Source organism: Phalacrocorax aristotelis, chromosome 3 (assembly GCF_949628215.1).
Source record: "Phalacrocorax aristotelis chromosome 3, bGulAri2.1, whole genome shotgun sequence".
Taxonomy (NCBI): domain Eukaryota; kingdom Metazoa; phylum Chordata; class Aves; order Suliformes; family Phalacrocoracidae; genus Phalacrocorax; species Phalacrocorax aristotelis.
This window is the reverse complement of record NC_134278.1, coordinates 365,874-382,527: the sequence shown is the minus strand read 5'-3', so window position 1 is coordinate 382,527 and position 16,654 is coordinate 365,874. Positions and strand designations below refer to the sequence as shown.

The following is a 16,654-nucleotide window of genomic DNA, read 5'->3' as shown; positions in this document are numbered from 1 at the left end:
CACCGTGCAGCGGTACCACCTCTGCCAGGAGTGCCGGGAGCCGGGGCAGTGGGGGGTGCCCTGGCTAACTGGTACGTGGGGGGCTGATGGGGGAGGCTGATTGGGCATGGGGGGCAGTTTAGGTATGGGGAGGACAGCTGGTGTAGATGGGGTCTGCCTCACCGCTGTCCCTGGGAAGGCAATGGGACATCCAATCCTGGGAACCATTTCTAAGCACACGAAGGACAAGAAAGTTCTCAGGAGAGTCAGCATGGCTTCCCCAAGGGGAGGTTGTGCTTGGCCAGCCTGATCACCTTCTGTGATGAGGCGACGGGCCTGGTAGATCAGGGGAGCACCGCAGATGTTGCCTACCCAGACTTCGGCAAGACCGGTGCCTCAGTGTCCTCTAAGATCCTCCTAGAGAAACTGTTGAAGTGTGGGCTGGATGAGCAGAGAGGTGCTTGGAAAACGGGCTGCATGGCCAGGCCCAGAGGGTGCTGATCAGGGGCACAAGGCCAGTACCGACCAGGGTACCTCGGGGTTTAGTACGGGGTTCAGTCTTGTTTAACATCTTCATCCATGATCTGGAGGGTGGGGCAGAGTGTACCCTCAGCGAGTCTGCAGATGACACCAAGCTGGGGGAGCAGCTGTACACCAGAGGGTCGTGCTGCTTTGTAGTGCAGAAGGGTCTGGACAGGCTAGAGAAAGGGGCTGACAGGAACCCCATGAAGCTCCGCAAGGGGAAGTGCAAAGTCCTGCCCCTGGGGAGGAACAACCCCGTAGCACCAGTACATGCTGGGGGCCACCCAGTTGGAAAACAGCTCAGCAGAAGAGGCCCCGGGGGTCCTGGTGGACACCAAGTTGACCATGAGCCACCAACGTGCCCTTGCTGCAAAGGCGGCGAATGGTGCCCGGGGCTGCACAAGGAGAGCTGCCAGCAGGTGGAGGGAGGGGATCTTCCCCTCTGCTCAGCGCTGGTGAGGCCACCCCTGGGCTCCCCAGTACCAGAGAGAGATGGACAGGCTGGGGAGAGCCCAGCGAGGGGCCACCAAGATGGGGAGGGACTGGAGCATCTGTGCTGTGGGGAGAGGCTGAGGGAGCTGGGGCTGCTCAGCCTGGCGCAGGGAGGGCTCAGGGGGATCGAACCCGTGTAAAGGGGACAGAGCCAGGCTCTCCCAGTGGTGCCCAGTGCCAGCACCAGAGGCCACGGGCACAAACCGGGCCACGGGAGGGTCCCTCCGGACACCGGGACACACTCCTCGGCGTGAGGCTGACGCGGGCACAGGCTGCCCGGGGAGGCGGTGGGGTCTCCGGCCCTGCAGACTCCGGCCGCGGTCCCGGGCGGGACCCGCCCCCGCAGCCCGAGGCGCCGCCGCCCGCGGCGCGGGGCTCGCGTGGGGCGCGGGGCGGGGCCGCGGCCCATCCCGGCAGCCCCTGCGGCCCGTCCCGCGGTGGCGCGGGGAGATGGCGGCGGCGGCGGGCGCGGGGGAGCGGCGCGGCGCGTGGGGCGCGGCGGGCCCCGATCGTGGCCCCGGCCCCGGCCCGCTGGGCTCGCTGCTGAGCCGGCTGCCGCTGGCGCCGTCCCCGCGGCGGCGAACCGCCAGCCAGTGCAAGCCGGAGCCGCCGCTGCTGCGCACCAGCAAGCGGACCATCTACACGGCCGGGCGGCCGCCCTGGTACAGCGAGACCGGCGCGCCCGTGGACGAGGCCTTCGTCATCGGTGAGCGGCGGGCCGGGGCCGGGGGAGGGATGGGGCCGGGGAAGGGGAAGGGAGGGGGCTGGGCCGGAGCCACGGCCGGGGAAGCGATGGGACCGGGGCTGGGACCGCGGCTGGAGCCGGTAAAATGATGTGGCCGGGGCCGGGCGGTGGCCGCCGCGGTGTCACCACCCGCTCGCCCCCAGGCCTGTGCGGCGGCAACGCCTCGGGCAAGACGACGGTGGCGACGCGGATCATAGAGGCGCTGGACGTGCCCTGGGTCGTGCTGCTCTCCATGGAGTCCTTCTACAAGGTGATGGTCCGGGAGGCCGGCGCGGTGCTGAGCGGTGACAGTGCCTGCGGGGCCGGGGGCCCGGCGCGGTGCTGAGCGGTGACGGTGCCTGCAGGTGCTGGACGAGGGACAGCAGGCGCTGGCAGCCCGCAGCGACTACAACTTTGACCACCCCGACGCCTTTGACTTCGAGCTGCTCATCAGTGTCCTTCGCAAGCTCAAGAAAGGCAAGAGCGTGAAGGTGCCCGTCTACGACTTCACCACGCACAGCCGCCGCCGCGAGTGGGTGGGTGCCGCAGGGCAGCCGGGCCAGGCCCCGGGAGGGAGGGTGGGTGGGCCAGGTACTGCGGGGATAGCCTCCAGGAATAGGGGGGATGCCTGTGGGGCTGTGGTAGGGGCTGTGGGGCCTGGGAGGGCAAGGGAGGGAGGGGCTGGGGGCCATCAGGTGTGGGAGGGTCACTCGGGGGGATTGGGGGTGTGGAGGCAGGGAGGGAGCATGGAGGCATGGAGATGGACGTGGAAACGGACCAGCGCAGCATTCGGGGAGAGGCAGCGGTGCAGAGCCTGAAGGAGCGCTGGGAGGGTGGGGGCTGGGGGAAGGTGTTGGGCAGAGGTTTGTGGCTCTGGAGCAAGGCTCTGGGTTCTGGGTCAGTGTGGGGCTGGGGTATCGAGTCCAGGGGTGAGAAAAAGGGCCCTTAGAGGTTGGGTGAGGTAGGATGGTTATGGGGAGTTCTGCCCATGGGTGGCAAGAGCTGGGTGTGGGTCAGGAGTCAAGGTGATGTCTGTGCCGAGTGTTGGCATTGCTGCAGCGTTCATGAGGGGGGCAGGATGAGTACAGCTCTTATCTGCCCACAGAAAACAGTGTATGGGGCCAACGTCATCGTGTTTGAAGGGATACTGGCTTTTGCAAACAAGGAGTTGCTGAAGGTATCGCTGCGTGATGCAGCTGGTGGCCCATCTTGGCGTGGGAGGAGGCACACAGTGGTCTGCTGCGGGTGGGATGAGCACTGTTCTGGCCCTTGGTGCCACTGGGGCAGGGTGATGGCCGGGGGCTGCGGAGGGAGAGGCCACCCACTGCTTACTGGCAGAGCACCTCCATGTCGCAGGCTTCAGGGGAGGAAGTGCTGGATGCCATCGTTGTGGGGGGTCAGACCTGGCTGGGCTGTGGGCAAGGGAAATTGAGGCAGGACTGATGGGGGGCTGCATAGGGGGTGCTCACCCCTCCCAGTTTTCCAGCTCCTGGACATGAAAGTGTTTGTGGACACGGACTCTGACATCCGGCTGGTGCGGCGGCTGCAGCGTGACATCATGGAACATGGGCGCGACATCGTGGGTGTCATCAAGCAATACAACAAGTTTGTGAAGCCAGCCTTCGAGCAGTACATCGAGCCCACCATGCAGGTCGCTGACATCGTGGTGCCCAGGGGTGAGACCACCTTGTGGTGCCAGACCCGACCTGAGCATCGGGGCAGGTGTCCGGGGGTGGGGTTGGGTCAGCGTGTGTCTCATCCAGCTTCTCCGCTCTCCTGTCAGGTGGGGAGAACTTTGTGGCCCTGGACCTCATAGTGCAGCATGTGCACAGCCAGCTGGAGAAGGTGAGGCGTGGGCTGATTGATTGCTGCTAGCACGGGTGAGGAGGAGGGGGGTTCTGCATGCAGAGAGGAGGATGTTGCTGCTCACAGCCATGTGCTCCTGGAGCACCCAGAGGCTCTTGGTGTCCCCTCTCTCTTTACAAAAGGTCTTAGCACAGCGCTCGGGGCAGAGCGAGCTGGGATGTGGGAACTGGGGAAACTGAGATGGGTCTGAGCACAGCCCCCGCCCTGGCAGCGATGCCTGGCACTTGTGATCTGGCCTGGGCTTGTTCGCCTGCTGTCCCCCTTGGTCCCTGTCAGCTCTTCTGATCTCAGCTTCTCTAATCCCCCCACCTCCCTCGCCCCTGGCTGCACCCAGCAGCCCGCCCTTGCCTCCGAGCTGTGCCCAGTGGTGGTTTCCCTGCTCTCGGTTTAACCCCAGGAGAAGGTGTAGGAGCTGGACTGGGGCTGGCCAGTGCAGTGACTGAGTGTCCTTTCCTTCCCCTTTTACACGCTGGATGACTCTGCTCTACCACCCAGCGTGAGATCACCGTCAGGTATGTGGGGACCCTGCCAGCGCAGGGGGCTGGTTCCTAGGCTGGGGGTAGAAGGCTGCCAGCACCCACTGTTCTCCAAGTCCTGCCTCTTCCCTGTCCCTGCTGGCCAAAGCTTTGCTGAGATGCCTGAGCGTAGCTGCTCTTCCTCGACTGCTGAGGTGGCTGCCCTGCATGCAGCTCCTTCGGGGTTGTCTTGCTGTGGCTTCAGGCTCCTGTGTAACCCATCCCACAGCAACTATGCTTGACTCGTGCGACTGGCTCCCTGTGCTGCTCCTGCCCCTTTCTGGAGCATGGTTCCTGCCCTGAATGCTGGAGTGCCCCAGGCTGCTCCTTTCTGTGGGAGAAGTGCCCTGGACAGTCCTCCCTGTTCTCTGGGACACTGTGTAGGCAGCCTCAGTGGGACAGTCCTCGTACCTCAGTGCAACCCAGGCAGCCCTGTCTCAGGATACGTGGCAAGGTCTTGCACATGCAGAGCTGCTGCTCCTGCTCCCCAGATGCTGGCGGAGGCTCGTGGGTGCGGGGGCAGCTGACGGCTGGATTTGTGGTCGGGGGAGGTTTGCCCCAGTTTTACGGGGTGATACTGCTTTGGGATCTCATACCTGGCACCAGATGTGGGGCTTTCATAGGGATCAGGGCGGGAAGGCCACGTGCTTTCTGGTGTCCAGCCTGTGCAGTGGGTTCTCCGGGAGGATCCTTCTTTTGGTTGGGGGCCATGTCCTACTCTGAGGGGCTCCAGCAGGGTGGCTCCGTCCGCGTGTGCTGTGCAGCTCTGGTCACTGCTTCCTTGTTGCAGGGCAGCTCTGGCCTCTGCCCACCAAGGGCAGCCCCTGCCAAAGACGCTGAGTGTCCTGGAGAACACGCCGCAGGTGCGAGGCATGCACACCATCATCAGGTAGGTCCCTGCCTCCTTCAGGATTTCTTCTGTCCCCGTCACAGAAGGGCTGTTCCATAGGTGTGAGTTTTCCCTCCTTGCCTTTAGAGCTTTGGATGTAGGTGTTTTCTTGGAGCAGAACTGCTGATCAGGGCTGGCTCTGGCCTACAGACGCTTTTTTTTTTTTGCAACAAAATCTTGGCACATCTGCCCTGGGATGACTTTTGAGCCACAGGCAGCTGTTTCTTATGATGAGAGGAGACTGGTTAGCTCTTCCCTAGCTGGAGCACAGGCCTAGCAGTTGGTGGCATGGGGTCAGGTACCCTTGCTGCCCCTCTCCTCAGGCACTTGGTTTTAGAGACAGCTTACAGAAGGTGACAGGGTGCTGCTTCCGTGACTTTGCTGCTCACCAGCTCTTTTCATTCCCTACTGATGCTCCTTTTTTCCAGATGACAGTAGCATTAGTGTCGGGTCAAGAGCTGAATCCCGTGGGACCACTAAGACGTTCCTTGTTACTGCGATTGCAGAAACTTGCAGTGTCTCTGTGCATTTCTGTCACTGGGTTGTAAAACAGAAGGGGGATGCTGAGCTCAGCAGGGCTTTTCTGCGCCTGCTCACGCTGTGGCTGGCTACTGGCGCCCATGTGTTGGTTTGTCGTAACAATGCGCAGCCTGTGCACCTCCTTATGGAATCAGAATGTCTTGGGTGGGAAGGGACCCACAAGGATCACTGAGTCCAACTCCTGTCCCTGCACAGGACAACCCCAGATTCACACCATGGATCTAGCTGGGGCAGCAAGTCCTGCAGAAGTTCAGGGTTTATTAGGAGTTTATCACTCCCATAGTAGGCATGGTTCTGTAGCCCAGAGATGGGACCCCCAGAGCCCATCACCAGTGTTGAAGACCGAGGTGAAGAAAGTATTAAATGTCTCTGCCTTGTCTGTGTCCCTGCTTGTGAGATGACCGTTCTCATCAAGCAACGGGCCAATGTTATTTCTGGCCTGCCTTTTGCCATTAATGTAGTAAAAAAATCCCTTCTTATTGTCCGTCACAGTACTGGCCAGCTTCAACTCTAACTGAGCATTGTCCATACGTATTTCCTCCTGCAGTGGCAAACAGCATCCCTATAGTCCTCCCATGTTGCCTGACCTTGCTTCCACTGGCCATATACTTTCTTTTTTCACTTTATTTCTAGAATATCCCTGCTTAGCCAAGTCGGCCTTTTGCCTCGGCTGCCTGACTCCCTACACTTAGGGATTGCCTGCCTCTGTGCTTTTAGGAGGTGGTACTTAAAAAGTGACAAGCACTGATGGATCCCAGCACCTTCAAAAGCTTTTTCCCAGGGGACCTTACTAAGCAGTTCCCTAAGCAACCTGACATCTGCTCTCCTCGTACCAAGTACCCAGAGCTGGGGGCTTGCTGGCAGCTTTCCTCTGTCACCATAGATTTTAAACTTGACTGTTTCATGGTCGCTGTGGCCAAGGCAGCCACCAATAACCACTTCACCCATGAGACCCTTCCTGTTAATAAGCAACAAATCGAGGAAGGCACCTTTTCTGGTCAATTCCCTTAGTACCTGTACCAAGAAATTGTTGTCCAGATGGTTTAGGAACCTTCTGGACCTGTCTGTCCCAGCCATGTGGTATTTCCAGTTGACATCTGGTGAGTTGAAGTCCCCCACAAGGACAAGTGGTGGCTTAGAGACATCTAACTCATTGATGTCATCCTCCTGGCTGGGTGGCCTATAGCACACTCCCAAACATCATCTGCTTTATTTGCCTGTCCCTTCATCCTTACTCAGAGACCCTCAACGGTGCCATCGCCAGGTGCAAGCTCCGTGCATCCCAGCTCTGCCGCTACATACAGTGCCACCCCCCACCTCGCCTGCCCTGCCTGTCCCTCCTGAAGAGCCTGTAACCATCCATTGAGGCACAGCAGTCACAGGGCTCATCCCACCAGGTTACACTTAAGGCAATGGTGTCGTATCTCTGGGGCTGGGCCAAGGCTTCCAGCTCCTCTTGCTTGTTCCTTATGCTGCGCACATCTGTGTAGACACACTTCAAGCGTGGCTCCTTGTACCCATCGCCACGTGCAGCAAGCTGAGGACTCTCACTAGCACGCAGCTCCTGCTTTGAGTCTACCCATTGCTCATCGCTGACTAGCTTCGTACCCTTCCCCCTTCCAATTTGGTTTAAAGCCCTGTCAATCAGCCCTTCTAGCTCCTGAGCAAAATCCCTTTTCCTCTTCTGAAAAAGTTGAATCCCATCAGGTGTCAGCAGGTTGGTGTTGAGTATACCATCCCGTGATTGAGAAAGCCAAAATTCTGCTGATGACACCGTCTCGGGGCCACGTGTTGATCAGCTGGACCTGCCTGTTCCATGCAATATTCTTCCCTGATACCAAGAGGATCAAGGAAAATACTACCTGAGCACCTGAACCTTCAACCATCCATACCAAGGCTCTGAGGTCCCTTTTGACAGCCTTTGGGCTTCTCCTTGCTACCTCTTCTCTGCCGATGTGGAGAACCAATAGTGGGTAATAGTCTGAGGAGCTCAGCAGGCTAGGGAGCTTCCTAGTGCCCTGCCTTACCCTGGCGCCAGGGAGGCAGCAGATCTCCCTGTGGGTTGGGTCTGGTTGGCATATTGGATCATTCCCCTCAGAAGGGAGTCACCTATGGCAACTGCCCTTCTTTTTTTCTCACCATGACTGGTTGTGATGCAGGGGGTAGGCTGCCTAGATGACCGCTCCATCCTGGGAAGACCTTGATCCCCATCATCCATCGTCTGCCCTTCCAACTCCAGGGCCTCACACCTGTTGTGTACGGGCACCACGGAAGGTGAGGCAGGCTGAGAGTGGAGTCGTCTGATGCCCCGAGCAGTAACCTGCTTCCATTCTCCCCGTCTTCTGGGTTACCTCGTTCTGTCTGGTGGTGAGGGGCTAGGGGGCCCTTTGTGCTTGTGCTGTGGGTGGCTGCTGCAGGTCCCTCTCAGAAAGGAATGGTAGAGTACTATTTCACCAGTCAACCTCCTTCTCTGTCTCCCTGGTGCTCCTCAGCCCGGACACCTCCTCCCGAAGCTCTGTCCCCGGGCTGAGCAGCTCCTTTACCTGGGTGCCTCTCCCCCAGGCGAGCTCAGCGCTGCGGCCAGGTGCTGGCCCGACACTCAGGCTCGCCCTGCAGCCTGGGCCTGGGCGGCTGCGTGGTACCTCGCAGGCTCTGTCTGGGTGGCTGTGTCAGCTCTTGCAGCTGGAGGGGCCGTGAGGGCACCGCTCTGCTGGGTGGATACCATGGCCCCTGCTGTTCTCAGCTCCTTAGAAGTGGGTCACAGCTTGTGCTTCGGGTGGCAGGGCTCTCCCTGCGTGAACTGCCGTGCCATTTGCCCATCCTGGTCGCTCGTGCTCCCTGGAGCTGTATGAATTTCCCGTGGTTGCTCCTGGCCATGTCCCCACCACATCAGCCCCGCTTGGGAATCTGCTGGCTCCTGCAGGGTCTCTCTGCATGTTTGTGGATTCCCCTGGCTTTGAGAACCCTCCTTTTCCTCATCGACATGTACTCTGTTGCAGCTCTTACTCTTAGAATTGTAGAATCATAGACCATAATCACAGAATCAATAAGGTTGGAAAAGACCTCTGGGATCACCAAGTCCAATCCCCAACCCAACACCCCCAGGCCTCCTAAACCATGGCCCCAAGTGCCACGGCTGCACGGTGTTTGAACCCCCCCAGGGACGGTGACTCCCCCACCTCTCTGGGCAGCCTGTGCCAGGGCCTGACCGCTCTGGCAGGGAAGGCATTTTCCCTCATACCCAACCTAACCCTCCCCTGACGCAGCCTGGGGCCGTTTCCTCTCTTCCATCACTAGCAGTAGTTACTGCCACTGTGCCCCTTGTCGAATTACACCTTGTAGGTGTTCCTTCTCCAGGCTCCTCCTGTGACTCCTCCCTGTTGAAGCGCAGGCTCCCGAGGCAGTTCACAGCAGTAAAAAGCCGGGTGATGTGCCTCACCCGGTGATGTGGCACCTTATGTGCACTGGGCAGAGGCCTGTGCCAGTGTCCAAAGCCCCCGTACCTCACCCCTAGGCTGTGGACTTCTAGTATTTCTGAGTTCAGGTCCAGCTAAGGGAACTTTGGAGCAGGTATGACCATGTCCCTCCAGCAAGAGCTTCAGTGCTCTGGCAGTGTCTTCTTCATAGCCTGAGCCGATTTCCCTAGCTCATCTGCCATCTGTGTGCTCAGTGGTAGATGAAGGTCGAAGGGAGATCCTGAGGGAGCGGCACCTCCGGAAGCTGAATGTTGTTTACTTGCAAGGGAGCAGTTTTCTGTTAGCTGGGGTTATGCAGGGAGAGAAGAATGCAAGTCTTTGTGCTGCAGCCCGCCCTGTCTCTCGCCTTGCTGTTCCCAGGCTCTGGCGCGGACCTGTTACCTACAGCTCCTCCCGCTCCCGTGGGAAAGCCAGCAAACATGAGCCTGGGCCGATCTGTTAGCAGCGCCAAGGGCCAGGTTTGGCCAGCCCTCGTCCGGAAGGGGCAGCACCATGGGCTGAATCCTCTCTCATCTGTAGCTGCTGTTCCCGTCTTCCTCCTTGAAGTCTGTGTCCTTTTGCCTTGCCGGGAACAGCCTGTTGTGCCTCCGCTTTTATGCCACAAGTGTCTAATAACCTTAATCTGCTTAGACTTAGGAGTTTGTTCAGCTGCCCCGGGGCGGGAGGGGATCAAACCCATGCAGGCTGTGGTTGGAGTCCAGAAGCGCCGCTGATCTCAGGTTACTGTAGTGGTGCTGTGCTTCTGGAGCCGGCTGGTGTGAGCGTCAGGGCTGCGGGAAGGCGGACTTTGCCTCTTCCAGATGGTAACTGAAAAATACCACGTTTATGAGGGGCGTTGACTTGGCCTGTCAGCCACCCCCTCAAATCCTGCTGCAGCCCAAGAAAGCAAGGAAAGCTGAAGCAGTGCTGTTACTAAGATCTCTAAGCTGGGGAACTCTTCTGGTAAAAAGTTCCTGTATTCAGCAAGGCAGCTTGTATTTCTGGTGCCTGTAGGTGATACTTGGCAGCGCTCATTCGCTTCTGCGTGACTTCAGCATGGTGTGGAACTATTAATGGTCCTCATGTGCGACCCTCTGGGCTTCCCTCTGCTCCAGAGGTGCTGCTCCTTATCTGCTGACATTCTGGGCTCCCTAGAGAGGTCCAGGCTGGCAGAGCATCAAACGCACGCCTTTTGCCAAGCTTCCTGCACCTCAGCATGTGAAGTTACCGTCTTGGCAAATCTGATCTCTCGTGTTCACTGCGCTGCCGCGGTGCTGTCAGCCCCTCTTTGCAGTAGCAGCGCTCATGGAGTGCTGGTGCTCCCGCCAGGACTGCCTTTTGGAGTGCCTTGGCACACCAAACCTGGCGTCTGTGGGTGCACCAGAGAGCTGCGAACCAGGATGATTTCCCTCCAGGCTCCCTTTTTCCATCCTGCTTTTCCCAGCATGGCTCTCTTGGAGACAGCCTGTTGATCTCAGCTTGCCAGGCTGCTGCTGGCCGACATTGTTTCCCTGTTGTTCAACACTGGAGGCTCTTCTGTGTTTCAGCCTTCTGTCTCTGAGGGCCCTCCTGGAAGATCGTGTTGTGGCAGCAGATGAGCATCTCACTGAGCATAGTCACGGCAAATTCAGGCTAGGCATCTCAGGGAGAAGTGGTTTCCAGAGTGATTTTCTGCTACTGTGGAGAGGTGGGAAAACTGAACTGAAAAATAGTCCTGCACTAAAGTAGCTGAATGATTTTATTCATGATCAGGTTGAAGATGGACACTGTAATAAGGGTATGGGTCATATCTTCCAACTTATATAAGAGTCTTCGGTATTGGGTCCAGATCACCAGAGTCAACAGGAACATTTTGTGCCACCCCTCAGGACTCTGCAGGGCCTGCCTGAACAGTCCTTTCTGCCTCCCAGCAGCCCTGAAGCATCTCTCTGCCGCAGGAGAACGGCAGTTTCTTTCCACTGCTTGCATCTTGGCACCCACATGCTCATGGAGAGGCTCTGGGACATCCCCTGCGGCACAGCCTGTGGGTGGCGTGGGTCACCTGCCTCTCTTAGCACATTTGCTCTGGCCTGAGCCTTTGGACTTTGTCCTTTGGCGGGACACGTTGTCCTGCACTGGAGCTGCCCTTGAGAAGCGTGTGGCTGTTGGTGCTTTAGTGAGGGGCAGGGCAAGGTGCTCCCTGTGTGCTGAGAAGCTAGCAGCGCCAGGGAAGGTGGTTCAGACATGAAACCTGTCCATGCTCAAGTTTCCTGGGGGCCTGAATGTGATGGCTGGCTTTCAGCTACAGACAATCCTGTTCATGAGCTGAGCTGACACCGTGTTCAGGCTCCCAGCCAGAAGCTCGCTGGTCCCTGTCAGGCTACCCGCTGCTTTCCTGCCATCTTGTGCTGAGAGTGCCGCGGAGATGGAGGTTCTCGGGAGCCGCTGGCTGCAGCGCTGCTGTGCCCAGCTGTGGGCTCCTGGCTTGTGGGGGTGTGCACGCTGCCTGCGGCTCAGCTGCCCCCTCCACCGAGGAGGCGGGCAGCGCCTGGAGCTGTGCCTGCCCTCGGGCTTCACCTGCGCAATGCTCGAGGGTCCGAGCATGTGCCTGGTGTGCGGACAGGGGTGTCCCCTTTGGGAGTGCTCTTGGCGTGGGGGCACGGCCGGAGCTGTCCCGCTCTCTGACCGCTGCGGGAAGGGGCCCCTGCTGCTGCCGGGGGATGTCAGGGCTGCCCTCCCCTGCAGCACCCCTTCGCCCTTGTGTCATCAATGGTTGCTTGTCCCCTGGGTGAGGTTTCTTGGTTGTCTTCGCCTCTTTGTGAAAAGGGAGGCATGCTGGGGCCTTTGCAGCACAGGGACTGAGGGTACTTGTCCATCCCTGGGACGCCTTGCGGAGGAGCCTGCCTCTGTGGGAGCACCGACGGGCCTGTCCCACGCAGGTCAGGGGCCGGCCGTGGCGGCTGACTGCCCCATCTGTGGCAGAGCGGCCCTGGGGCCAACAGGGCCAGTGTGGGGCTTGTCAGGGGCGGCTGGCTGGGAGAGACTGCCTGTGGAGGCAGGGCTGCTGCCGGGCTTGTGCACCTGGAGCTCAGGCAGTGCTTCCAAAGCTGCCGTGGGTGAGCTTGTGGGTGAAGCACACCATGGGGGAGCACATATGCCGACAGCCCACGCTGAAAGGCTGTAGGCAGGGTGCCTGTTTCTTCCAGACCAGAACTGATTTTCTGACTTCTCTGGGAGTGCCCCGCTCTCCCCAGGCTTGTCGGAAATGTCCGTGTTCGTCGGGTTTTGTGGTCATTGCAGAGCTCCTGGGTGAGAGCTACCCAGGTCTGGCTGCAAAAATATCTTGGTATAGTAGAGTCTGTTTATCCTTCTCCTGAGCACTGTTGGCTGGGCTGTCTGTCATCGTGGTGAGATGTGAGAAGTGGCAGATTTTGTCTTAAAATACAGAGTAAAAATATTCAATATCCTTCTGCCTCATCTGGACCGTTGCCAGTTCCACCTCTTCCATCTGGAAACTGGCAAATGTCTGTAGGGTTCCTTTGTTCCTTACATTCTCCAGAAAACACCAGGGGTATATGCAGGCTGCGCTGCATTAGAGACAGGTCACAGAAGAGAAAACAGATTTCAGCTGCATCTTATTAAGCACAGTCCTTTGGTGTCAGGCTGCCTCGTGGCTATTGTTCAGCCAGGGAGCCAGGAGCTTGTTCTTGACAGTTCTCAAGTAAAACGGCACTTACGTTACAACCTGCTACTTACTCTTTTGCCAAAGCAGCCACAGACTGCGAGAGGTATAGATGGACATTGTTGGATTCTTTATGGTCACGTTTTAAATGACAAGCAAATCTCAGATTCTCCTCCTCTTCCTGCTGCGTGACCCCTTGCTGTAGGTACTTTGCCTTCAGGCACCTGGCACTGACAGTGCTGGTGGAGGAGCTGTTCTGCTCCCCTGCAGGTACCCTCGGAGTAACACGGCACCAGGACAAGCCTGCCTGTAAGTGAAGTGCTGCACAGGCTCGTGTTACTGTGCTTTGAGAACCATGTGCTGCAGGAAATGTGAGGTTTTGTGCAGTGGTTTCTTTTGTGCGATGGATGAGTTAGACTACAACGTGTGCGTGCGTGCTTGATGGTCAAACTGCTCCCAATAAGAAAAGCCAGCCTCTTTCCCCCTCTGCCCCAGCACTGGGATTAGCGCATGTGCACACAGAGTTGGCTTTACTCCTCCGAGGGAAAAGGGGAGGTTTCCTGTCAGTTACAATCCCATTGTGGTTTTATTCTGTTTTCTATTTATTTTATTTCTTGCGGTCCTCAGCACTTCAGTGTTGTGATGAGATAACGCCAGGTATTTCAAAATCTGTCTGGTTCCTGGCAGTAGTTTATCTCTAATTTGGTACATAAACAGAGAGGAGTTGAGAACATGTCAGATGTTTTCCCATTGCCAGTGTCAGGTAACCCAGCTGCTCTTGGCCATGGTGCAGTCTGGTCTCCTCCATGCTGAGGGGCTCCCAGAGCTGCCTGTCCTGCTGTGCTGTGGTCCGTTTCTGCCTTGTGCTCCCCTGACAGGGCCCATGCAAAGCACTTGCCGCTTGCTCCGGAGTTTCTGTTGCCCCGAGAACCGATGGTGCTGCCTGACAATCTGCTGTTCCCGCCCTCCGTTTTCCTCCTGGCTCTTTCCACATAGTCAGCATTTAAGGCCTAAATCTCCAGCCCTGCAAATCCTCAGCAGAGATTCAGCAGCAATTAGAGGTCGTGCTCAGAGCAAGTAATGCTGCCTCGGGCACCTGCCTCATCTCTGTTCAGGGTCAGGATGTACATCTACATACCAGGCCGCTCGTGTTATGCTCATTTATCCCCCCCTTTTTTCTGTTAGCTGTATTCACTTTGCTAGTCTAGCTATCCCGCCATGCAGAGTCAGCTCTGAACTGTCCCGTGTCCCAAAGAGGACTGAGCAGCATCACATAGCAATCTTTCACTTTATCCGATCTGTGTGATCTGCTGCAGGCTTTGTGTCCACCTTCCAGGTGAAGGGGAACTGCGCACGTTTCTTGACCATGTGGTCCTTTCTAGACAACACCCTTGGTCTTCAGCAACCCCTGAAACATCAGTGATTACTAACTGTGTCTCTTCCCCAAGAGCTTCCAGGTTCCCAGGGACTGCTCTCTGTTCGTGCCAGCCTTCCTCTGGAGCCCCGTTCGCCATCTGCAAGGGTGGAGCAGGGGCTCTGCTTGTCTCACGCGAGTGTCCTCCCTCAACAGGAACAAGGACACAACTAGGGACGAATTCATCTTCTACTCCAAGCGCCTGATGAGGCTGTTGATTGAACATGCCCTCTCCTTCCTGCCACTGAAGGTGAGTGACCGCTCCTTGGGTGTGGCCGTGGCCACATCGCCCCCTCCTGAGCCCCCGGGCCATGCAGGGGCCTGGCTTCGTCCGCACTGCCTTCTCCTCCCCTTTCTGCAGTCGGTCACTGTGGAGACGCCCCAGGGGACAACATACGAAGGAAAGCGGTTCCACAGGCAGAGGGTGAGATGTTGTCCTGGCCCCTTTCTCCTCACGAGCATGCAGCTGCCCCACCTCGGGTTGGCATGGTCTGGGAAAACCTGGTGGCTCCTGGGGTCTGTTCCTGTGCAGGCGAGCTGCTCGGCAGGGCTTGTTCCCCGCTCCCGCGGCGCCAGAGCCTCAGGAGCTCACCAGAGTGGCTGCTTCCCCTGTGCAGCACCAGGCAGATGTGTTCTTGTCCCTTCTGCAGATCACAGGTGTGTCCATCCTGCGTGCAGGGGAGACCATGGAGCAGGCCCTCACTGCTGTGTGCAAGGACATCCGCCTGGGCAAGATCCTGATCCAGACCAACCACGACACGGGGGAGCCCGAGGTGAGCAGCACCTGCTGCCCTGGCCCAGAGCCTCCCAGCACTGTGGGATGGGTGACCACCTCTCCTTTCCTCCTCAGCTCCACTACCTGCGCCTTCCCAAGGAAATCAGTGAGGACTACGTCATCCTCATGGACAGCACCGTGTCCACAGGAGCTGCAGCCATGATGGCAGTGCGTGTCCTGCTGGTGAGGGCCCGGGGGCGGCAGGGTGTGGGGCAGGGGCGTGCAGACCTCCTGGTGCTGGCCGGGCTCTCACGACTGTGCGTGCTGCAGGATCACGACGTGCAAGAGGACAGGATCTTCCTGCTGTCGCTGCTGATGGCAGAGATGGGGGTGCACTCCGTGGCCTATGCCTTTCCCCGTGTCCGCATCATCACCACTGCTGTGGACAAGAGGATCAACGAGGAGTTCCACATCATCCCAGGCATCGGTGAGGGTGGGCAAGGGTGTGCTGTGCCCTGCGGGCTGGGCACCCAGCGCCTTGCCCCAGCAGTGGGATGCCCTCTGGCCATGCTGAGGGAGCCCTGGGGCCTTGGCGGGGGGAAGTGCGATGGGGCCAGGGCTGCTATCACCTCACTCTGTCCCTTCATCCTTCAGGTAACTTTGGGGACAGATACTTCGGCACTGATGGCTCCTCTGCCTGGTGTGAGAGCGATGGCATGGACTGCTGAGCTGGCTGGCCACTGGGCCACCAGCTGGGCTGGCCATGGGGCCGGCCCCCTGCCTCTGCCCCCAGGAGGGGCTTCGAGCTGCCAGCCTGTGCCCACCCACCCACAGCATGGCCCCGCCAGCCCCCAGCTCTCCTGGCTGCAGGACGAGCGCCTTGCTGCCAGCCTCTCCCTCCACCCCGCAGGAGTGGCCCCTTGTGGGATCGATCTTCCCCTCCGAGGAGGGAGGGGTGGCATGTCCTGTGGAACATGAGGGTGTTCCTCGCCCCCCGAGACCTGCCTCTGCACCCTGGGCCGCCTGTGCCTGCGGGAGGGAGAGGTGGTCTCCCTGTGGCCTGTGCTTGAGGGGCCAGTCACTCTCTTCCCTGGGAAGGAGGGGGACGGGGTCTGGTGCCCTCAAGGCTTCTTCTGGGCCCTGGCTGGGCGCCAGGCAGGCTCCCTTGCTGGAATCTGTATTTATTTGTTTGTATTTATTTTGAGCAGCTGCCCACCTGGCTCTCCAGTGGGGCAGGCCAGCTACTTGAAAAACATCAGGGATTGGGGATCTCCTCAAGGAACCACCTTGTCCCCACCGATCTGACACTCCATCCCCTCCCCGCCCCGGCCAGGCCCCGTGCGGGCTCCGGGCTGGCCGCCGGCGCCGGGAGGGCAGGGGCTGCCTTTGGCCCCCACGCCGGCGGGAGGGTTTGATATTCAAACACTGTCACCGCCATCCCAGCCCCTGGGCCGCCAGGGCTGTCCAGCTCTGTGGGGCTGGCCCAGGGACCAGCGCGGCCCGCGGGCTCCTCCATGCCCAGCATCCAGGGCGGCGAGGGAGGCTGGCGGGGCCGGGGTCTGCCCAGCCGCCGCTGCCCGTGTTGCTCAGGTTCTTCTTTGGAAGGGCAGCAGTGGCCTCACATCCCTGAGCGGGAACGGCTCCGGCGCTGGGTCTGTCTGCCTGGGGGTCCTGGGCCTGGCCCCTGCCCCCGCTTTGCTGGCTGAAGAGGCTCCGCTGTGCCCCCAGCCCTGGGGCGCTGCCCTCTCCCCGCTGCCCCAGCTGCCTTCATTTTGTACCCCAATAAAGGAGCAGCGTGACCCCCGGGCTGCTGCCTGCCGCCTCCTGCCTGAGCCGGGGCTGGGCACATGGGGTGGCACCGATGCCCAAGCGTGGGGCTGGC

The 16,654-nt window shown here is 59.3% G+C and overlaps 1 protein-coding gene across 3 annotated transcripts; it reads left to right on the top strand.

Moving 5' to 3' along the window:
• The first annotated feature begins 1,320 nt into the window (after positions 1-1,320).
• On the top strand, positions 1,321-16,578 carry LOC142054162 (uridine-cytidine kinase-like 1). 3 transcript variants are annotated; one of them, XM_075086328.1, is made up of 14 exons: positions 1,321-1,699; positions 1,882-1,988; positions 2,083-2,253; positions 2,823-2,894; positions 3,204-3,393; positions 3,501-3,562; positions 4,079-4,095; positions 4,889-4,987; positions 14,214-14,307; positions 14,419-14,481; positions 14,708-14,830; positions 14,908-15,000; positions 15,103-15,259; positions 15,427-16,578. In XM_075086328.1, the coding sequence occupies exons 1-14, from the start codon at positions 1,444-1,446 to the stop codon at positions 15,498-15,500; spliced, it is 1,578 nt and encodes a 525-aa protein (XP_074942429.1). In that variant the 5' UTR covers positions 1,321-1,443; the 3' UTR covers positions 15,501-16,578. The 3 variants fall into 3 exon arrangements, with proteins under 3 accessions (XP_074942429.1, XP_074942430.1, XP_074942428.1); XM_075086329.1 differs by having other exon boundaries at positions 1,322-1,699; positions 2,083-2,208; positions 14,908-15,015; XM_075086327.1 differs by having other exon boundaries at positions 1,323-1,699; positions 14,908-15,015.
• Positions 16,579-16,654: the final 76 nt, after the last annotated feature.